This window comes from Poecilia formosa, unplaced genomic scaffold, assembly GCF_000485575.1.
Source record: "Poecilia formosa unplaced genomic scaffold, Poecilia_formosa-5.1.2 Scaffold457, whole genome shotgun sequence".
NCBI lineage: Eukaryota > Metazoa > Chordata > Actinopteri > Cyprinodontiformes > Poeciliidae > Poecilia > Poecilia formosa.
In genome coordinates this window covers 183899-203176 of record NW_006800396.1, presented here as the reverse complement: position 1 = coordinate 203176, position 19278 = coordinate 183899, and the positions used below count along the sequence as shown (strand labels likewise).

Genomic DNA, 19278 nt, shown 5'->3' with positions numbered 1-19278 from the left:
AAATGCACAACAGTGGCATAAAAAAAAGTTTTAACAGTTCAGTGTTAAGATGTTAGAAATTTTTAACCAAGATCTCAAACTTCACAAGAAAAAACTTCAGAAATGTTCCGTCTTCACAACCTCTTAACTCCTATAAACTGTTTAGCTTAGTTTAGTTTAATTAGGTTTTACATGTGGCTTTAGCTTACCTCCTGACTGCTTCTCCTGTGAATGCTCTTCTTCTTACCCAGTCAGTCAGTTTAGGTCGGTGGCCATGTTTTGTTAGGATTACAGTTGTACTATACTTTATCCATTTCTAGATAATGGACTGAAGGTTGTTGCATTAGATGTTCAAAGCTGTTGGGTTGGGTTTTAACCTTCTCAACAGCTTTATCTGTAAACTATCTGATGTGTTGCTTGATGTTTATGATGCTGTTTGTTCCCTAATGTTCTCTGACAAACCTCTGAGGCCTTCATGGGATTATAGATTAGATTAAATTACACACAGATACTCTGTTTACTTTCTATTTTCCAATTAGGTGACTTATGAAGGCAATTGGTTGCACTGGATTTTATTTAGGGGCGATAGATTAAAGGTGTGTGACTACACATTTTTCAGATATTTATTTGTGAAATATTTTGAAGGTGTTAAAAATCACACACCCATCATCGTCAGCTGACATTTTTAAATGGTCTGTGGCTGCAATGCAATGTGACAAAATACAAAAACATTCAAGAGATACCAATGCTCTAAATGCACTATGCATAAAAAGATAGTTATTTGTCCTAATGTAAAAAGTAAAGACTGTCTCCTCAAATGCAAGCTTGCAGCTGGTTAAGCAGGATTCTCCAACTAAAATCTCTGCCTCCTGTTCTACTTTTAGAAACTCTTGGAACCACAAGTAAGCCTGCACTCTCAGAGCAAAGCACTCTGTTAGGATTATGTGTCAATATAAGGTCTTTAAGATACAATACAGTTTGGTCATTAAGAGCTTTATATCTAGTCCTGGGTTTTACAGGGAACTAGGGACATCCTGAATTACAATAAAATAACATCCACATGAACTACTTTAGCTGCTATGCTCTCAGACAGAAAGCCTATTGGTGTTCTCTCTCAAAAGAATGCTAGTAAGGTTTCCTTATGGTTATAAGAAGACAAAATGATCCAAATTTATTGTGGTACTATGGTTTTATCAGAAAATAAATATTTCATTTAGTCTAAAATCAAAAGGAGAAAGATTTATGCTAATAGTTTTTAAAACTGTAGCAAACTACACGTCCCTGTGGAATTATGAAGAAAATTCAAACAAAGTATTCTTTATGTTAAATAACAGTGAAAGACATTATCTGATCACCTGTTTGAAAATGCATCTTGATCGATTCTTGCAGTCAAAATAGGGAGGATGAGAATCACAGTAGCAACAATTTAGAATACCATAAAAGTTTATATAGAGATCTGGCAGGAAACAAAGAAGAGACTATTAAAGCTGTTGTCAGGACATGCAGGAGTGCAAAAGTACATTTATGACCCACAAGGGGAAGATGACCCATGTAGCAGACAACAAGAATCTACTGTAAATGGTTAGTGTATACACACTAAAATATCTATCTTAACTCTCTGAATTAGGAGACATACTGCCCTGTGTCTCTGTCTGGTTGACACTGTGAAATCAGCATAAGAAAATAAATACTGCATGTGTAATGCAGAGGTATTTGGAAATATTATGGTACATAAACTGATTAACATTTAAACCTACTGCCAAGTTGGAAAAAATGCATGAGAAGTGTCATCACTTCTTTCCATTCCTGCAACTTAAGATGTGAAATAAAGTCAGATGTAATTATTTTTTAATTGGCACCTGTGCAGCAGGTACACTGATTTATGAAGATGATCTGAGATGGTTTATAACCAGCATCGTTGATAGTTTAGTCTACAGTTATTAAGATCCTAGTTTTTCCTGTTCACATATTTCATGACAGAGATTTGTGCCATAACCCACAAATGCAAACCTATATCTTCACTTCATTAGAGTTTTGCAAGACATTTCTAACTATGGCTACTGGTGTCACGATCTGTGTTTCTGTGTGTTTATTTTTGAGTTTTTTCTGTGTTCAGTCCTGTTCCCTGTGAGTCTGTCTTCCCGTTGATTGTTTCCCAGGTGTGTCTCATTCCCTTAATTACCTTGTGTGTATTTAAACCAGGGGTCACCAACTCCAGTCCTCGAGGGCTACCATCCTGTAACTTTTAGATGCGTCTCTGATCAAACACACCTGGATCAAATAAACTGCTTGTTTCCAGCCTATTGCAGAGAGGAATGAATGCTGGTGAGAGAATTCAGACATTTTGGAGCAGAGGTGAATCTAAAAGTTGCAGGATGGTAGCCCTTGAGGACTGGAGTTGGTGACCCCTGATTTAAACCCACCAGTTGTCTGTTCAACATGTTCCAGAAGGACATTTATAACATTGAGTTTGAGGAGGATTTCTGTCATCTACACAACATGTTTTGCACTGATCCATTCATGCTGGACTTGATTCAAGAAATGCACGAAGAATTCCTCATGATGAAAGCGTTCCTCACCGGTTCTTGGTCGGGTCCTTCTGGAACATGTTGAACAGACAACTGGTGGGTTTAAATACACACGGGGTAATTAAGGGAATGAGACACACCTGGGAAACAATCAACGGGGAAGACAGACTCACAGGGAACAGGACTGAACACAGAAAAAACTCAAAAATAAACACACAGAAACACAGATCATGACAACTGGAAGTACCAGCCTTTCAACAGAACAAAATCTATTGAATTTAAAGGTAAATCTGTTATTGTAGTTTGCTTCAGTTCAAGACCGAATTGCAAATTTTCTCATAAAGGAGTGTGTCTCCTGGAGTATTTCTGCTTGTACGAGGAATGTTCTTCCTGTGGTGTCCCTTTGGTCTAAAGATGGGACAGGTCGCACTCTTGGTTACTTGTCTCTGTGTGTCAGTTCTGAGTTTCACAGCTCATCCAGGGTGTGTGTCAGCTGTCAGACTATGACAACATCCCTCCAGTCCTTTGTGATTCCTCATGCCACAAGGTGATATGGTTGGAAACCAAGAACATATTCTGAGTACCTCCAAAAAGAAATATTCCCTTCGGTTAGCCTGGGTAAAAGAATAAAAATGTTTGACTTCTGACTGTGTTCTTGCCAAAATTAATAGACTTTTTTTTGTTTACTCATCATTAGGAAGGATTTTCATCTCTAGAGAAGAGCTTGGAGGAAAAAGGGGAGGAAAGGCCTCAATGTACTGACCTACCCAGGGGGCATAGTGAGTGCCCTGTAGAATTACATAAAAACTGATGATTTATTGACAAATAATCACATGACAAGATTAATTTCTTTCTTTGCTCCAAAACCAAGGAGATACACTGTATCCTCTGAACACTGTTAATGAATGACTGGGCTGCCGTATATGTACAGGATTATAGTTAAATATACACAGACAGATGGAAGAATCCATAAGACTGGTGACATAGTGAAAGATAAACTGGTGAAAACCCATCCCTGGTATGCTTTGCTTCATATAGAGGGTTTGGATCTTTGGCTTTTGAAAAACAATTGCTTGTTGGAGGTTGTGAACTCTGTTGAAATCTTACTTTTTACCCAGTTGCTAATGTTTGTCTGTGACAAATGTAATGCTGCAGCTTACCAAAACTTTGTGTGCTGCCAGACACAGCACTGGCAGTTTCACAACTTGATTACACAACCTAACACAAACCCTCAAAGCAATCCCCATTGGTTCTGATGATGCAGTTTGAAGCATCTATGAGAAACCCACTAAACTCACGGTTTTAATTTTACAGTGGCTGTTAATGGAATCGGTGCCCGCTCCTTGTAAAAATATCTCTCACACCTGTAGCTGGTTTTCATGTACAAAAAATTAAGGGCAATATTATGTATTTCCCATGTACAGGTTACTATTTTATAGATAAAGTAACTATGTCATTTTCAGTTATAAATATATTCTACATATATCAAACATGACTTAAAAAAATTTTGAATTAGGAATTTGACAGGTTAGATTTGGGCCTCTGTCTCTTTAAGAAGCTCCTGCTCTTTCAGACACTCCACCTTCTGTACATCATCACAACAGCACTCCTCCATTATGCCATTTTTAACCGTTCTTTGTAGCGTTGGACTGAGAAGCAGTTTCTATGATAAGTTTAGTAGATGTGCAGTTCCACCAGGTGGCTGCTGCCGCTAGTCTGAAGGAGCCGAGAGGGGTTGGGGTGCTCTATGAGGCAGAAGCTCAGCTGGAGACTACAGCTACATGGAGGACCTTTGTGGAATTAGGCTCCGCTTTTTTAGAGCAAGCGTTTAGACTTCTCTGAATGGCTCCCACAGGCAATTAAAGGATTTCTTAAACAGGCATGATTCTGATGAGGGAATAACATTGAAGCTCAAAAACGTCGATTTTTACATAATATACTCCTTTAAATCCAAATCCATAGCTATTCTTCTGGGTGCCCAACTATTTTTGACAGTGATTCTAAAAAAAAACTCAAAGCATCCCGAGATATCTTTGAAGTGCAGAAAATAACCCTATTTTTAGCAGGTACTTGAAAAGCATAACTCTTCAGATCTGAGTGCAGCACATGAAATCTTAAAGGTGAGCATGTTTCTGGATATCATGCTCACCTCTAAATATCTGTAAATTGTCTAGTGAGTAAAACCAGAACTCCTGGTGTGGATGAGATGTAAAGCCTCTGACCCATGAAATAATGTTCCCTCTGTTTTATTATCATTATGTTGTAGTGATGAATGCTAAGCACACTGATTTAACCATGGTGTCATAGATTTGACAACCAGAGGGAGCAGACCAAGGTCGGCCATGATGCTTGCCATGGTAATGAGACCGACTAAAACTTCATGTTTATGAAGGAGGCAGATGATGACGTGTGTGTTTGTGTGTGTGTGTTTCCACAGTAGTAGGGGAAATGTGAAGATAAAGGGGACAATGGCGATGGAGGAGAATATGAATCCCATGTATGTGCCTGTTTCAGGAAGTGACGCCACGCAGCCAGCCATCTGTCCGCAGATTAATCCTGGCTGTGCTTAGAGATATTACCGGCTGGCTTATCACCGTGGCAACAAGCCTTCAATCCTAGTCGAGCGGAGCCACCATGTGACCTCGCATGAGAGGGGTGGATGGGGTTTGGACACTCGCAGTTTTCGAAATGGGAAACACCTACATGCCGTGTGTTTTGTGAATGCACTCACATCGTAGCAGCTGTGTGTGAACTGTGTGTTCCTAAAAACAGGAGGTCACAAAAAGCACACGACTGCACACACAGATACGGTTCCTGTCCTCCCATCAGTGGCACGATGGAAAGGTTTTAATCCCGCTGAAACGTTTCAGAGTCACCTACTGAGTTCAGAAATGTCATTACGCCAACCAGCTGTGCTGCACACATCTCTCTGCAAGTACTGCTTTCTGTCTGCTATATTTAGACCTGTATTAATACAAGCTGATGTCACCTGACTCCGTTTCCTTTTACACCACTGGATCTTTTCATTCTTTTTTTGTTTTTTTTACTTTTTTTAATCACATCACTCCTACACACTCACATTCTCTTCATAATTGTTAGCATTGTGCAGGAATTACCACAATCTCAAACATACACTGGTATAAAAATAATGCGTACACTGCCAGCTTAGCTCACTGAATTCCTTAAATCAATTTTATTTTACTGCAGCTGCATAACCTCACATTGAAAATTAAGAAAAACGCAATCTTTGACTTGAGTAGCTACACTTCTTTAGTAATTGTTTCCAACAGAATTACAACTGGAATCAGTACTTTGCTAGGACAGAAATATTATATGAAGTCTAAGACAGCCCTTGGAAGAATGTTCATCCTAGAGAACTATTCCTTGACTCATTTGAGTTTGTGTTTCCTGCCAAAAAGATGAAATGGTGACACATTTTCACCAAGGGTGTTTTCACACCTCGTAGTCTGGTAGACTTGGTTCAATTGCAACATTTTTGTTACATTTTCAGCTGCTGTGGTTCGCATTCAAACGGCACTGAGACAAACGACCCAAGTTCACGATTGTAGCACCCTTATTTCTTACTCGGTTTCTATAAATATAGCTTAAATTAAAGCGTCACCCATTCAAATTGCCTTCAAACCGCATCAGAGTTCACTTCAACCGGACCGAGACCTAGGTTTTCAGGCGGGTCAGAGTTCGCGTTTTCAGTCCGCATTAGAATTCAAATTTCCATTCACAATCCCCAAACATGTCGGACTTTCTAGAAAAACGAATTAGATTAAAGTAGAATAAACAGCCCTGTTGTGAATGCACCCTAAAAATCCATCTAATTTTCCATCTAAATTTTCACATATTTCAAGGAGTCCCTGATGCCATGCAGGGACTCAAGGCAAAACCCATGCAATATTCTTACCACTTAAACTATTTAAATTGTGCTGCTGCAAGAAAACATGCATTTATTTTAATCCTTTTGGAGCATTTTTACAGAGAGTACTGATAAAACTGGTTGCCACGTAAAGGTCATAAATCAGTAGACACAAGTTCACCTCAGGCTTGAAATAACATTCAAGGTTTTATTCAGGCTTTCCATACAGTACACCAGTCAGAAATATACAGTGGACCTTTAAGAAAGGTCCGTTGCTTACATTATCTAATCTGCAGTCATGAACGTTAAATCTTTTTAATGAAGGTCACGAAGCGTGAGAGTGTTTGAGTGTGCAGTACATCGTTTGTGTGTTCAGTCCAAGTTTTACATCCAAGCAGATGTCGCAGATAAATGTAATTTCCAAGGGTTGAAATCTATCTCTTCTTTCACATATCCTAAATATTCATCTGTCAGGATGCCAAATATTGGCAACATTTCACTTTGCTCCCCAGCTCTGCTCACATGTAACCATTCAGGCCTTCATCCCGCCGATATTCACAGTGTGACACAAAGGTACCGTGCTCCGGGGTTTGTGATGTCATGGTCAAAAAAGGTGAGATTTGACCTGAGGAATATTTAGGATCAGTGTCTCAAAAAGTCTAACCATTTGATTTTACAGAGGGTAAAAGCTGGATGGTGAGATCTGGGCAATGATTTAAAGTGCGCTCTCACAGCCTCTGCAGTTAGTGTAAAAAGACAAAGTAATCACAATTCATATCATGGCAGATTAGCCCAGAGGGTGGATTCCTGAATGCTGAAAGGGTTACAGTTGAGCCTGTGAGCATCAGTATGCAGCGCCTTGCAAATATATTCATATCCAGGTAACGTATTTAACCATTCGACCTGTTGAACTTTTGACAATTATGTGCTAAAAAGTAGCACATACAAGTTAAGTGGAAGGAAAATGATTGGTGGTTTCTTAAAATTTCTTAATCACAACTAAAAATGTAAAAATTGTGGCATGAAGATTTACAAAAGGGAACAAGTGATTGAACTTAAATCTGTTGCATTAATTAGTCACAAGTAGCCAAATTGAGTTTATCTAAGTTGATCATTAATGCAGTTACAGTAAATATGACAAACTTCATTCAATTACTTGTAGTAAATTATCACATTTTTCTAAGCTGGAGCTCCATTCTAGTTTTTCAGTGCAGATGGAAGAATCCTGTTGACGGATGATTATTGATTTTGCACATTTATCAAGTAGAGAAAAAACACAGTTGAAAGAGAGCCATAAGAAAGCAGCAAACATGGAAGAAGACTGTCTGACCACAGGAGACACTCTGAAGACACCATCCACACACTGAAACATGGTAGTGGCAGCATCATGGTGTGGTTGGTGGGGGGAAACAAGAGGACTTACTAGACTGTGAAAGATTTGAGTCTGGGGTGGAGATTCACCTTCTAGCAAGAAAAGTGACCTCAACTCTGCAATGGGATGCTTCAGATCACAGCATTATTGTGTTTAAGCTGAAACAGATTTTTCAGATTTTTCTTTGCAAAAACCTGTTCAAAACATATTCTACTCCTTCCACTTAACAAATATGCACTACTTTTGTCAGTCTATTACATAAAACCCCAGTAAAATGTGGTTTAACATAATAAAATGTGAAAAAGTTCACAAGGTAAGGGTAGTTGTGCAAGGCGCTGCATGTCAGGGCTGTAGAGGGGAGGTGGGAGCTTTTTGTCTGACAATATGATGAAATATAAAGCTCAATGTTTGTATAAAGAAGCTTTTTAAATGACCTTTTTTTCCCCATTAATCAAAGCACATAATAAAGCTTTTCACGTTAAACAAGATATCTAATTTCCCATTTAAATACGAAGAACTTTTCAATGTCCAAGCACAAATGATTGTGATTAATCTTGACTCACATTGTGCTCTTTCAAAATAATGTGACGAGTCAAGTTTGATTTAAATTTTTTTAATATGGCTTTTTAGTTTGGAATGAATAAGAAGCCCTTTGACGTTTAATGACGGGCGTTTCTTTAAAACTTGCTGGGAGCCCTTAGGATTGGCTACATAATGTGATTACTAAATTAATCTAAGGTCCTCCTGGCGGCAGCTTAAAGAGTAACGTAGAGGGAGCAGTACAATCCGTGTTAATGAATGAGACAGCTCATTATGCCGCATTCCTGAGGATTCAAATGGTTTGCTACTGTGCTGCAGTATAAATTAACCGAAGAGATGGATGTAAATTACATTACCTGCTGCAGGCTATAATGCAATAAGCCCACTGGTTAGTAACAGTCAAAATGAAAAAGTCTGATTGCTCTGTGTTTTTTTTGTTTTTTAAGGAGGCTTCCATTGCTACATGACCTGTATATTTGGGCAGTACTTAGCTGGACTGAAGGAAATGTGTCTCAGTGGGTCCAAGATCAAAAAAGCACCAGTGAGCAAAAGCTCAGGCTAGAGGACAGTTTACATGTGTGGGCTTAGTGCAAGATATCGTGAGAAGTGGAAACAGCATTTTGACAGATTAATACTGTTTTCTTTCCTGAGTCTGCTGTCTGTGAACAGTACTCTAACAATTTGTCCTTAAGGTACTTCACTGAGGATTTATTCTTTAACTAAAACTCTACAAACTCTAGGTAAAAATGCAGATTGTGCTCAAAGCGAAACCTTGGAATGTTCTAGTGTCTGACATCTACCAGTGCCAGCCATTTACCTTTACACTGACTATATATTGGTATGTACCCTGTGTTTTTACAGTAAGTCATTTCAGCAACTGGTTTATGAATATAGAACATCTTCTACTACTCTTTTAAAGTTATATATATATATATCTATATATATATTTATGTGCAAATTCCACAAAGTAGAACATTAACTGTATGAATAAGTTATCTATGTTTTGTGGGAAAGATAGCTTTAACATCACTGTTTTGGTATATTCTGCCTGACTCTGCGATCTGAACAATCGGATGTTTAAAGTACAGCTCAGAGTCAGTTCGTCCCCTCACCAGTTTGCACCGACATGTTGCCATTTCATACCCATAACAGGTGTTTATATTTCTTTATACTGAAGTACTTAAAAAATTTAAAACAGTCATAAAATCCTTAAATCTCATATATAATTAAACTAATTTGTGTATTATTTTCAGAAAACTTTGTATTTGCATTTATTCTGATCACTGGTCACCCCAAATCAAACCAAAGTATTTCCTGCGTGACCTCCTGCAGGTAGATGATAGTCACTGGATTCATATAATCTCTTACTCATAAGACTATGAGTTTAATCTTAAGAATTAGATAGCAACACTTTGAACCTGGAAAAGTTGGGTACGAAATGAACAAAATAGAGAAGGGATCAAACGATCTGGAGCCTTAAAATATGCACTTGGCATGAAGACATAACAGCCTTGCTCCATAACTTGGACTATAAAAGTTTTTCCTTAAAGGTTCTGTAGAAGAAAACATAGAAACATGCTTACAATAGCCTTCACACATGCAGTCAAAAAAAGATCTTTGTAAATGAACTAAACTTTGCATATCACTTTGGCAAGGGAGAAAATAAAACATCTTTTTCTGCTATTATATTTCAACTCTCTACCCTTGATTTTACACAATTAAAAAAAAAATTGTTCATTTACATAGATAAAAAATATCTTTTTTTTTTTTTGATATGCCACTGCACAAAAAGAGCAACAGACAACAAAATGAACCCACAAGTCAAAAAAAGAGAAGCAAATGAGAATAAAAAGGTTGCATAATTGAATTCACATTGACAAATAGAAAAGCAGAGTGTTGAAGAGTAGTAGACTGTTGACGGGGAACTGCTTTTACAGTGAGAGTGACAAACTCCGCGGCTGTGTAACCACAGGAGGCTGGAGTCACTAATGAACGCTGGATAAACGTAAACCGAAGAAAAGCAGGACACATTTATGGCCCTCTGTCTCCTCACTTTAAGGATATGTTTGTGTTTCGGACCTGAATGAAACCAGACATAACCACAGAACCCAAGAGCACAAGTGAACTCTGTCTGCCAGCTCTTACATTCATACATATATATCTATATTTATGATTTTGTTTTTTTTTCTCCCAGGAGAAGTGCATGTTGAGCATGTGCATGTGTGCCATTCAGTAAGAAAAAAAAAAGGACTCGGACTAGCTCTGACCTGGAGTCTGTGGAGATTAGATCAGGGTGGTACTGTGAAGACACTCTGCATATAGCACAGGACATTGGCTCGGCTTTTAAGCTCGAGGTCACGACGTAGGCTTTCGTTAGAAGCACTGTAAGTAATAGGTAACCCAACCTCTATTATTAGACATTCCAGCATGTCATGTCAGAGAAATTGTCCTTTCCTATTGCACACAGAGAGGATTGTACCGATGGCACTGAGCCCCATAAACATCCTCGGAGGAAACTAAATCTGGAGATAATCACCTGTAAGAATCCGGGAGATTATGACAGTGGTGAGGAATGGAGAATAGAGTCAATGGGGGGTGGGGATATCTGCAGCTGAATATTGGCAGAAACCAACTGTTGTCTTTCTGATACATGTAGGGCTACTTTGTTAGCAACATAAAGGAGTAGATCCTGAGAAGGATCTGTGTGCAGCCGCACAGATTTTAGCTTGAGCATAAAATATATACTTCAAATTTTGATTTCTTATTTAAATGTGTGCTTTATATAAATTGTGCTCTGTTGCTTGATAAATGTAAAGCGGTGGTCCCGCTTTGAGTTTTGGCTAAAATGTTCAGAAAAACACTGTAATTTAGAGATGCTACAATTCAGGCTTTATGGGTCCTGATGCACACAACATCGAGTCTTTCATTTTCGTTCTGGTGCTTTTTATCCTGTTTGTACATAAATCCCACAGGCACTACTCTGCTGCAGTTTATGTGCATAATTTCAGGTAAATTTTTATTTACAACATTAATAATTCTCAGATTTATCCTTTCATGTCCATATTAATATATACTTATGGTGCAGCTAACTCTGCGAATTGGATTGAAGGGATAAGGGCAAATATCGGCACCCAACAGACTTTAGAACTGAATTAGTTGTTCTTGTTGACTCTGTGGCTTTTTGAGGGAAAAAATACTTCTAAAAATGATTTACAAAACTGTATATGTCTAAATAATAAAATGAATACAAGAGTTTAGTATTTTAGTGAAAAGAAATTAAGAACAGTTGACTTTTTAAAAATCATTTTAGAAACTTTTATGAGCAGTTAGCACCATTAGCCATTAGCTAAATGTCACAGTAGTATTTCTTTAATGTAATCGAGCAAATTTTTACATCTTTTTATATAAATGAAACATAGTTTTGACATAGAGCTATCATAACATTTAGGAAATTGTTTTACTTAGTATAGCTTTAATTAAAATAAAAATAAAATCTGCAAAAAAAAAAGAAAAAAGAAAAAAGAAAAAAGATCTGCAGCAACACAAGATCATGGTGGTTTCACTTTGCAATCGCTTCCAGAATTATCGGCCATGACTACTTATTTCATATTTAAGTGTTCATTTTAACATTTTGTTTTAAGATTTAGCTGTTTACATCTGATATCACTCACTTTCATTTCAACATGTTGACTTCTTTATCAATATATATTATATCAGAAAAAAATGATCTTACCCTGTCCCTGCTTGTAAAAAGTCTCTAACATGTGTTGAACATATTTAAATTGTATATTTTAACCCAGGCTGTGATATATCAAGTAACTAATGGAAAGCAAAATTAAAACGTGTCAGTATATACCTCAACTAGTTTGAAACCCAATATTTTTATTTTCATTATACACTTCTAGTATCTTACATTTCTAAAGCGTTTGTTGGACTTTAAACGCACCACCGTTTGAAGGAAGTAGGTCACATTACATGTTGAAATGTGAGGCTAAAGGGTATCCGCTGTGTTAAGATGGGATGCCGAAGCTCCGCGGGGAGAAGGTGATGACTTGAGCATTTGATTGACTCAGTCAGCGAAGGCTCGACCCTGAAGAGTGATAGAAGCACACCGTCCTGGCTGAAAACTTCTTTAGAATATAAAATGTAAGGTTCACTGAACTGTCTCTATATCTGGTTTCTTCAGCTCCCGCAGTGTTTGCTCTGCACTCTAAATTATGCATTTGCGCATATCTGTGAGGGCCCAGAAACACAATCATCATCCCAACAGGGGGTTCCCACAGTCTGCCACTCTTCCTCCTGTCTGCATTAAACAAGGTGCACCACTCTCTGTCATCTTTTTCCTTGTCTTTCATATCATTCCCTTAATTTTCTTTAACCCTGCATGCATGCTGAAATCCAGTCAGGGAAAAAAAAAAAAAAAAGAAGCTAAATTAAATCCACTGAGACTGAAAAACATCACGGTCCCTTAGAGAGAAGCTACATAACTGTTACACAGCTTGATCATTCAAGAAACACTGCTTTATGTAAACATGCCTTTATCAAATGGCTCACAGGCCTTAAGTGCCCTGAAGGTGGGCAGTTGATTTTAAGGAAGAAAAACAAAAGTCAAGGCTATGTGTTGGAAAAATACAAGTGCTGTTGATCTGCACTCACTTCAGATTTAGTCTGAAGAGTAGCAAAAAAAAAAAAAAGTAAAAATCAGCTGCACATCCTCTCAGCATTTAATAACAAAAATTGCCAACTTGTCCCGTCCCACCCCCCATACGATTCATGAATCAACCAGACCAGTGAGAAATGCTTCACATGGAAAAAAAAAATGAAAAGAGACAAACAGTTTGTAGGTTTGAAATAAACTTCTCATCCAACCTGTCGCCAAAGATAAATAAATCTATTTGGATATGCTATGAATGAATAAATAATATAACCAGGTCGTACTCTAGGTAAGTGTTAGAGAATATCGAAGTATCTGGATGGCACCATTGTTTTTGAAAGCAAAAATGTAATTTTAAGTGTTGTGTTGTAAAAAAAAAATAGTTTGAAGTTATAATAAGGTGATGAATTTCTCCTCCCCAATTAGTTCTCCTTCTCTCCTTTTTCTTCTTTTTGTTTCTGCTAGCACGCCGAAATGCTGGAGGGAGGATTGTATGGTTTGTGCTTTAGGAGAGACTCAAACTAACCATCCGTCTGTCCATTTGTTCACTCTTCAAAGTTTATGCAGCAGGAGAGCAGCAGGGGTTATTTCTGTCACTCGCGTCCCTCCCTGCCCCCTGTCTCTATAGCTGCCAGCTGAGAGAGAGGGAGAGAGGGAGGTGGAGAGGAGGTGAAGAAAAGAGTGTTTATGGTAGCTAGTCGCTGTGTTTGTGTTGAAATCATCTTTTGCCAAGAGACAAAGCATAAACATCGTCAGTCTTTCTCTCTCGGTTTGGCCTGTGTCGATGTTCCAGCAGAGGCGAGACATAATGTTCGGAGGCAGCTCTGTTTCTCCTGGCTTCAGTCTGGCTCTGACGGAGAGAGGATCGGAAAGGAAAAATGCTTCCTCTCTTCACTCCTCACTTTTGTATTATATGTTTCTCACACAGCTTGATGATCCCCCCCCCCTCCCCTCGAGCAGCTTTAGGGTTTGTCAAGACCCTGACAGTTCTTCCGTTCCTCTTTTAATGATGTTGCCGTTCCTCCTCCTCGTCCCGTCCCCTGTCCTTCCCCCCCCTCCCCTTCCCTCAATTCTTTCAAGGGAAGCTGATGAAGTCCAGATGAAAAGCACCATCAGATGCATCACACACCTCAGTCATTTTCCAATTTCCCAAGAGAACATCATCACCATCTTCTTTCAAACCCTTTTTTTCCCCTCATTCTTCTCTCTCTGGCCCCATGAGGGTTGGATTTTTCTCATTACAGAGGATAGAAGGTAATTAGTTATAAAAGACAGACATATAAAATGGTAGGAATATCTTCTCATGAGACCATTGTGTTAATTAAGTCCATTCTGTGGAGAAAAACCTTTTGTCCTGGTTTGGACTATCATGTTCTTAGTCCTCTGCCTCCTTCTCTTGACTTTCAAAGCTGCAGAGCCAGACTTTTGGTCATTTTACATTCTGTTTTCTTCCACCATCACAGAAAACTGATTGCCTTGCTTGACACCAAATGCGTTATCTATTTTCCCTCTTGATCAACCATCCCACCCCCCCTCTCGTTTTCCTTTTATTTTCAATGTTTTTGTCAGACATAGGCGGATTCGCTGGACTGAGTGCGTCCCAGGTTGGGCGGCTGGGACAGATGCGCCATGTCCTTCTTCCGGATCTCGCAGATCGACTTCCTGCGGGCCTGGACTCCCCTGATGGCGGCCTTGATCTTGCGCCAGCCCAGGTGGTTGAGCTCGGCCAGGTTGAGCACCACGCAGATACCGCTCACGGCAAACATGAAGACCAGGAACACCGTCTTTTCCGTGGGCCGGGACACGTAGCACTCCACCTCCTTGAGGCAGGGGTAGCGGTCGCACTCGAAAATCCCAGGCACGCTGAAGCCATAAAGGAAGTACTGGCCTGCCAGGAAGCCGATTTCCAGTGCATTTCGAAACACGACTTGAATGATGTAAAAGCGTGAGATTCCTTCCTGTCGCCGAACTTTGGAGCTCTTGCCGTGGGTGAGACCCCGAGGAGCGTTGGGGATCTCTTTCACCTCCAAGCAGTCGGGTTCCTCCTTCCCTCCCCCTCCATCGCCACCATGCTGGACTAGAATACCATTGATGTTGCGCAGCTTTCGCGCCCCGTCCCGTCCACCGTAGTCCTTCTCCATTATGGGATAGAGGAAAGAGTAACGCCGGTCTCTTTGCTTGGCTGACTGGTGGACGGAGTAGGTGATGAAGCACAGGCTGGGAGTGCATACCAGTATGATCTGAAAGACCCAGTAGCGGATGTGGGAGATTGGGAAGGCTTTGTCATAGCAGGCTTGGTTGCAGCCTGGCTGCAGCGTGTTACATATGAACATAGTCTGTTCATCCTCGTACACCGTCTCTCCAACAATGGCCACAATCAGGATACGGAAGATCACCACAACCGTCAGCAAGATCCTAAGAGAAACACACACAGAGGAAGTTGTTGCAGTCAGATACATTTACTTCATTAGGAAGAACATTTTTCTGCAGAGGATCTTCACTTGGAGTCTGCAACCTGAAGGTCCGGAGCTGCAAGTGGCACATTGGACCTTTTACAGCGACTCTTCAAAACTTTGGCTAAAATCGGCTAATGATTTTAAATGCACATATATGTCTATACATCTATAATATATCTATACAAATGTGGGTGGTTTTAGAAGATTTTCAGTGTTTTAACACAACAAAACAACAAAAGTACCAGTAATACTTGTTTATGTTTTTATGCTTTGGAAATGTTGTTTTTCTTACCATAATTTTCCGTATATATTATTATCAAATATTTATTTCCCATAATTTTCTACAATTTTTATGCAATTTTTATACTAAAAAATAAAAATGGAATGGTTTGACACAGTAATGTGATATTTATTGCTGTCTTTGAGACAAACTGCTTCTGAAATTTAACTCAAATTTCAGATTTCTACTATTAAGTATTAGTAGATATGGGTGTTACTATTCATTTGAATAAATAGAGACATGCATTAATTGTACTTCAGGGTGTGTGAGTGTGAAGTTGTTTTGTGTCAACTAGTCTTTTACTTCATGAAGACAATTCAGTAAAGGCTGCAGAAGGGCAGATGCATTCAAATTAAAGACAAACTACATTTTGTTGTCATCAGCATAATAATTAAATGACATGCTTTACTTCCTGAACATCAACCTCAAATGCTGACGATGCAATAGGACCTAAGACCAACCTCTGGGATACACCAGGACAGGCAGGACCTGAAGAAGATGTAGTCTACTTTAGACTTTTAGACTACTGCACACATTCTTTTCCAGCATATCCCAAAGAGTCTCAGTGGAATTAAAGTCTGGACTCTTTGGTGGCCAATTCATGTGTGAAAATTGTGTCTTATGCTCCTCGAGGCACGCACAATTTGAGCCAGATGAATTCTGCCATTAATTTTTTGGAATATGCCCCTTCAGTGAAGAAGAAATTCCTTGACTGAGTACCCTGGTCATTCAGTGTCTTCAGATGGTCAGCTGACCTCATTCTTTGGGCACACAGTGTTGCTTAACCTATCCTGACCAAATGCATCCCCAGATCATAGCACTGCACTCACAGGCTCCATAAGCACAAGGCATGATGGCAGCATCACTTCGTGCGCTCAGGATCAAGACTTGTTGAATCTGTGTGTTCTCTGGCAAAATGAATCCTTTTTTCAGAGAATTGTTTCCTAAGGCTGCACAGCTGTTTAGTCACAGTTCCTTATTGTAACTCTTTTGGGATTTTTATTTTGCAATGTGAGATTAATTTCTTTTTCATCCACATTTCTACTGCAAAGATAAAAGTTCCCCATTATCCTTCCAGCTTTTATTAACGTCTTGAATCATTCCTTTTATGTTTTCTTTGCTTGATACAGTACATGCCCATAAATTGACCCTTCTGGAACAGACCATCTTTTCAATGATCACAGCATGTGTCTTTGACATGGTTGTTTAGGAAATTACAGCCTATTCACTGCAGCAGTTAGGGCTAAATAACTTGTTGAAAAATAATCACGCCTTCAGCAGAGATCTTTTAAAGTATTTTAACTGCATGCCAGTTTGGTAGCTTATTGTGTAACATGGTCAGACCTGTTAAGTGTGTTATCATCCCCCATTTAATGTATATACTTTTTTCCATAATGCCATAGACATACAAAAAAAAATTTAGTTTGTTCCATCTCTTATCTAAGAAATTAAGGTAAAAACCACAAAACAACAAAAACCTCCTAGTCCAAAACCCATAAAATATACATTCATACATGATGACAAGCAGCTATAAGCAGAGCGTTGTACACTGCAACGTTTTCTTAACAGGAATAATATTTTATTTTTCAAATGGACCTTTAATTAAAACTTGTAAGCAGTTCATAGTTTATCTCAAGTAATTCTGTTAACGTCTTAGCATAAATCCAGGTCAGCTTGCTGATTTGATTTGATTAGGAGACTAATCAAATCCAAACTCAAAATGTTATTTATGCTAATGATAAATAACATTAGCATAAATAACAACATTAGCATTATTTATTTACGTTATTTATGCTAATGTGTGAACCTTAACTCATTGCATGGGGAGGAGATGATGATTATTTACACAAGAAATGTAGGTTGGAGGCAATGCAGCACCTATAATCAAACACTTAGTGTTGCTCTTGGAATCTGTTTCTTTCTTATTAACCTTCTTAAACATTAAAGATTTGTTGTATCAACTTTCCCGACCACTCAGATCTTCTGGTTCTTGTCTGCTCTGCATCCACAGAGCCAGAACCTAACATGGAGAAGCAGCATTCAGTTTTTATACTCAACTAATCTGAAACATTGAACATTCAGTCTAAACACTGAATTCCTTTAAATCAAGGATAAAAACCTATTTGAAAGTTGGCTTTTATTCATAATAACTGGAACATTGATCAATAAATTTGATGTGTATTTTATGATGATTTTTTTCTTGATGATTTTGAGTTTTTATTTTACGAAATGTATGATTTTATGCTGGTTTCAAGGTGACAGTTTTATGTTTTTATAGCGTAAAGCAATTTGAACTTTGAATACAAATAAACTTGACTTCATAAAAAAATTATTTGCATAGATCTGATAACAAACACCAGAATAAAATGCAAAGACATGGTGAGAATACCTAAAGCTATCTATAGGTAGAGGCCTACCTGTAGATTTACTGTAAAATCTCCCGTAAAAACAAAAATATTCACAAAGCAAACACAGGAAAACAAGGAGCATGAACCGTACACTCTGTATATGGAAGTGAAGGAGAAATCCTTGAAAAAGACGAAACAAATAAAACCCAAACTAATTAGATTGAGGGTCATTGTGTGACTCTGAACCTACTTTTCCTGATAGGAATCAGCAGAGCTTCGAATCTCATTTATCAGTCTGAGAAAACACTCCAAATGAAGGACAGTTACCAGTATTTCAGCTTGCGTCATCCGTCCTCATAACTCTGTTATCTGACAAAGGAAGAGTGTTTACAGGTAACAAGGAATGATGGCGTATCTGTTTTTCTAATTTTAGGGTTTTGAGCAACATTTAGCCCAGTTGGCATAGCAACCACAGTTTGGATTCATTAAAGTTGGAGCTTTAATTGACTCCAAAGACACACCGCATGCATAAATACAGCACCACTTGTTGGCTGTTAGTTTTGCTGTGAAGAGGCTCTGCCTGCAGTCCCATGGCAACAAGTGAGTTTGAGGCGACTTGTTTGCAGATTAATTACTATTTCTATTGAGGAAGACAAAAAGATTATTGATGCCAAAATGGTTCACTTCAGTTCAGCCTGTGTGCGTGTGTGCATTTTGAGTCTACCGGAGCATAACCTGACATGTTCTGACTTGATGCATCTGCACATTTATGCTGCCATAATGTTAGTAGATGGGATAGTTTTATCTTCCTTCTTTACTCTGTTACCTTTCCGGCAGACAACTTTCTCTTTGTTCTTTCCTTACTTTATTCATTTCTCATTCATTTTTCAAGTCTTATGCCGAGACAACACTTCAGATAGCAGGCTTTTAGCAGTCCAATGAGCTTTCTGACTGTCTAACAATGTGACCAAGAATAGTGCAAGACTGCACACTGTACAACAACTCACATTTAGTTTTAAACTTCTTGTTGGCGGGTATCTTTTAGCTGAGTCTTAAAGAAATTTGAAAGATTCTCTTTAACTAATCCCCACAATTAACATAAATGTATAGTTTGATCAGTCATTAAAACCGATTAACTTGAGCTGGCATTTTTACAATGACACATAAACCGTGAGCTCACCTGCCACTCTATTAGGTACAGCAGTCGTTATCTCAAATAGCTAATTAGTCAATCACATAACAGCTTTGAAGTG

At 38.6% G+C, this 19278-nt stretch overlaps 1 protein-coding gene across 2 annotated transcripts in view; it reads right to left on the bottom strand.

The window, feature by feature from the left end:
• Positions 1-6563: 6563 nt before the first annotated feature.
• Positions 6564-19278, bottom strand: part of gjd1b (gap junction protein delta 1b) — a 46627-nt gene continuing 33912 nt past the window's right edge. For both annotated transcript variants that reach the window (XM_016663931.1, XM_007577842.2), the window contains exon 3: positions 6564-15356. In XM_016663931.1, the coding sequence (XP_016519417.1) occupies positions 14507-15356 (850 nt within the window). In that variant the 3' untranslated portion in view covers positions 6564-14506. The remainder of the gene's footprint in view (positions 15357-19278) is intronic.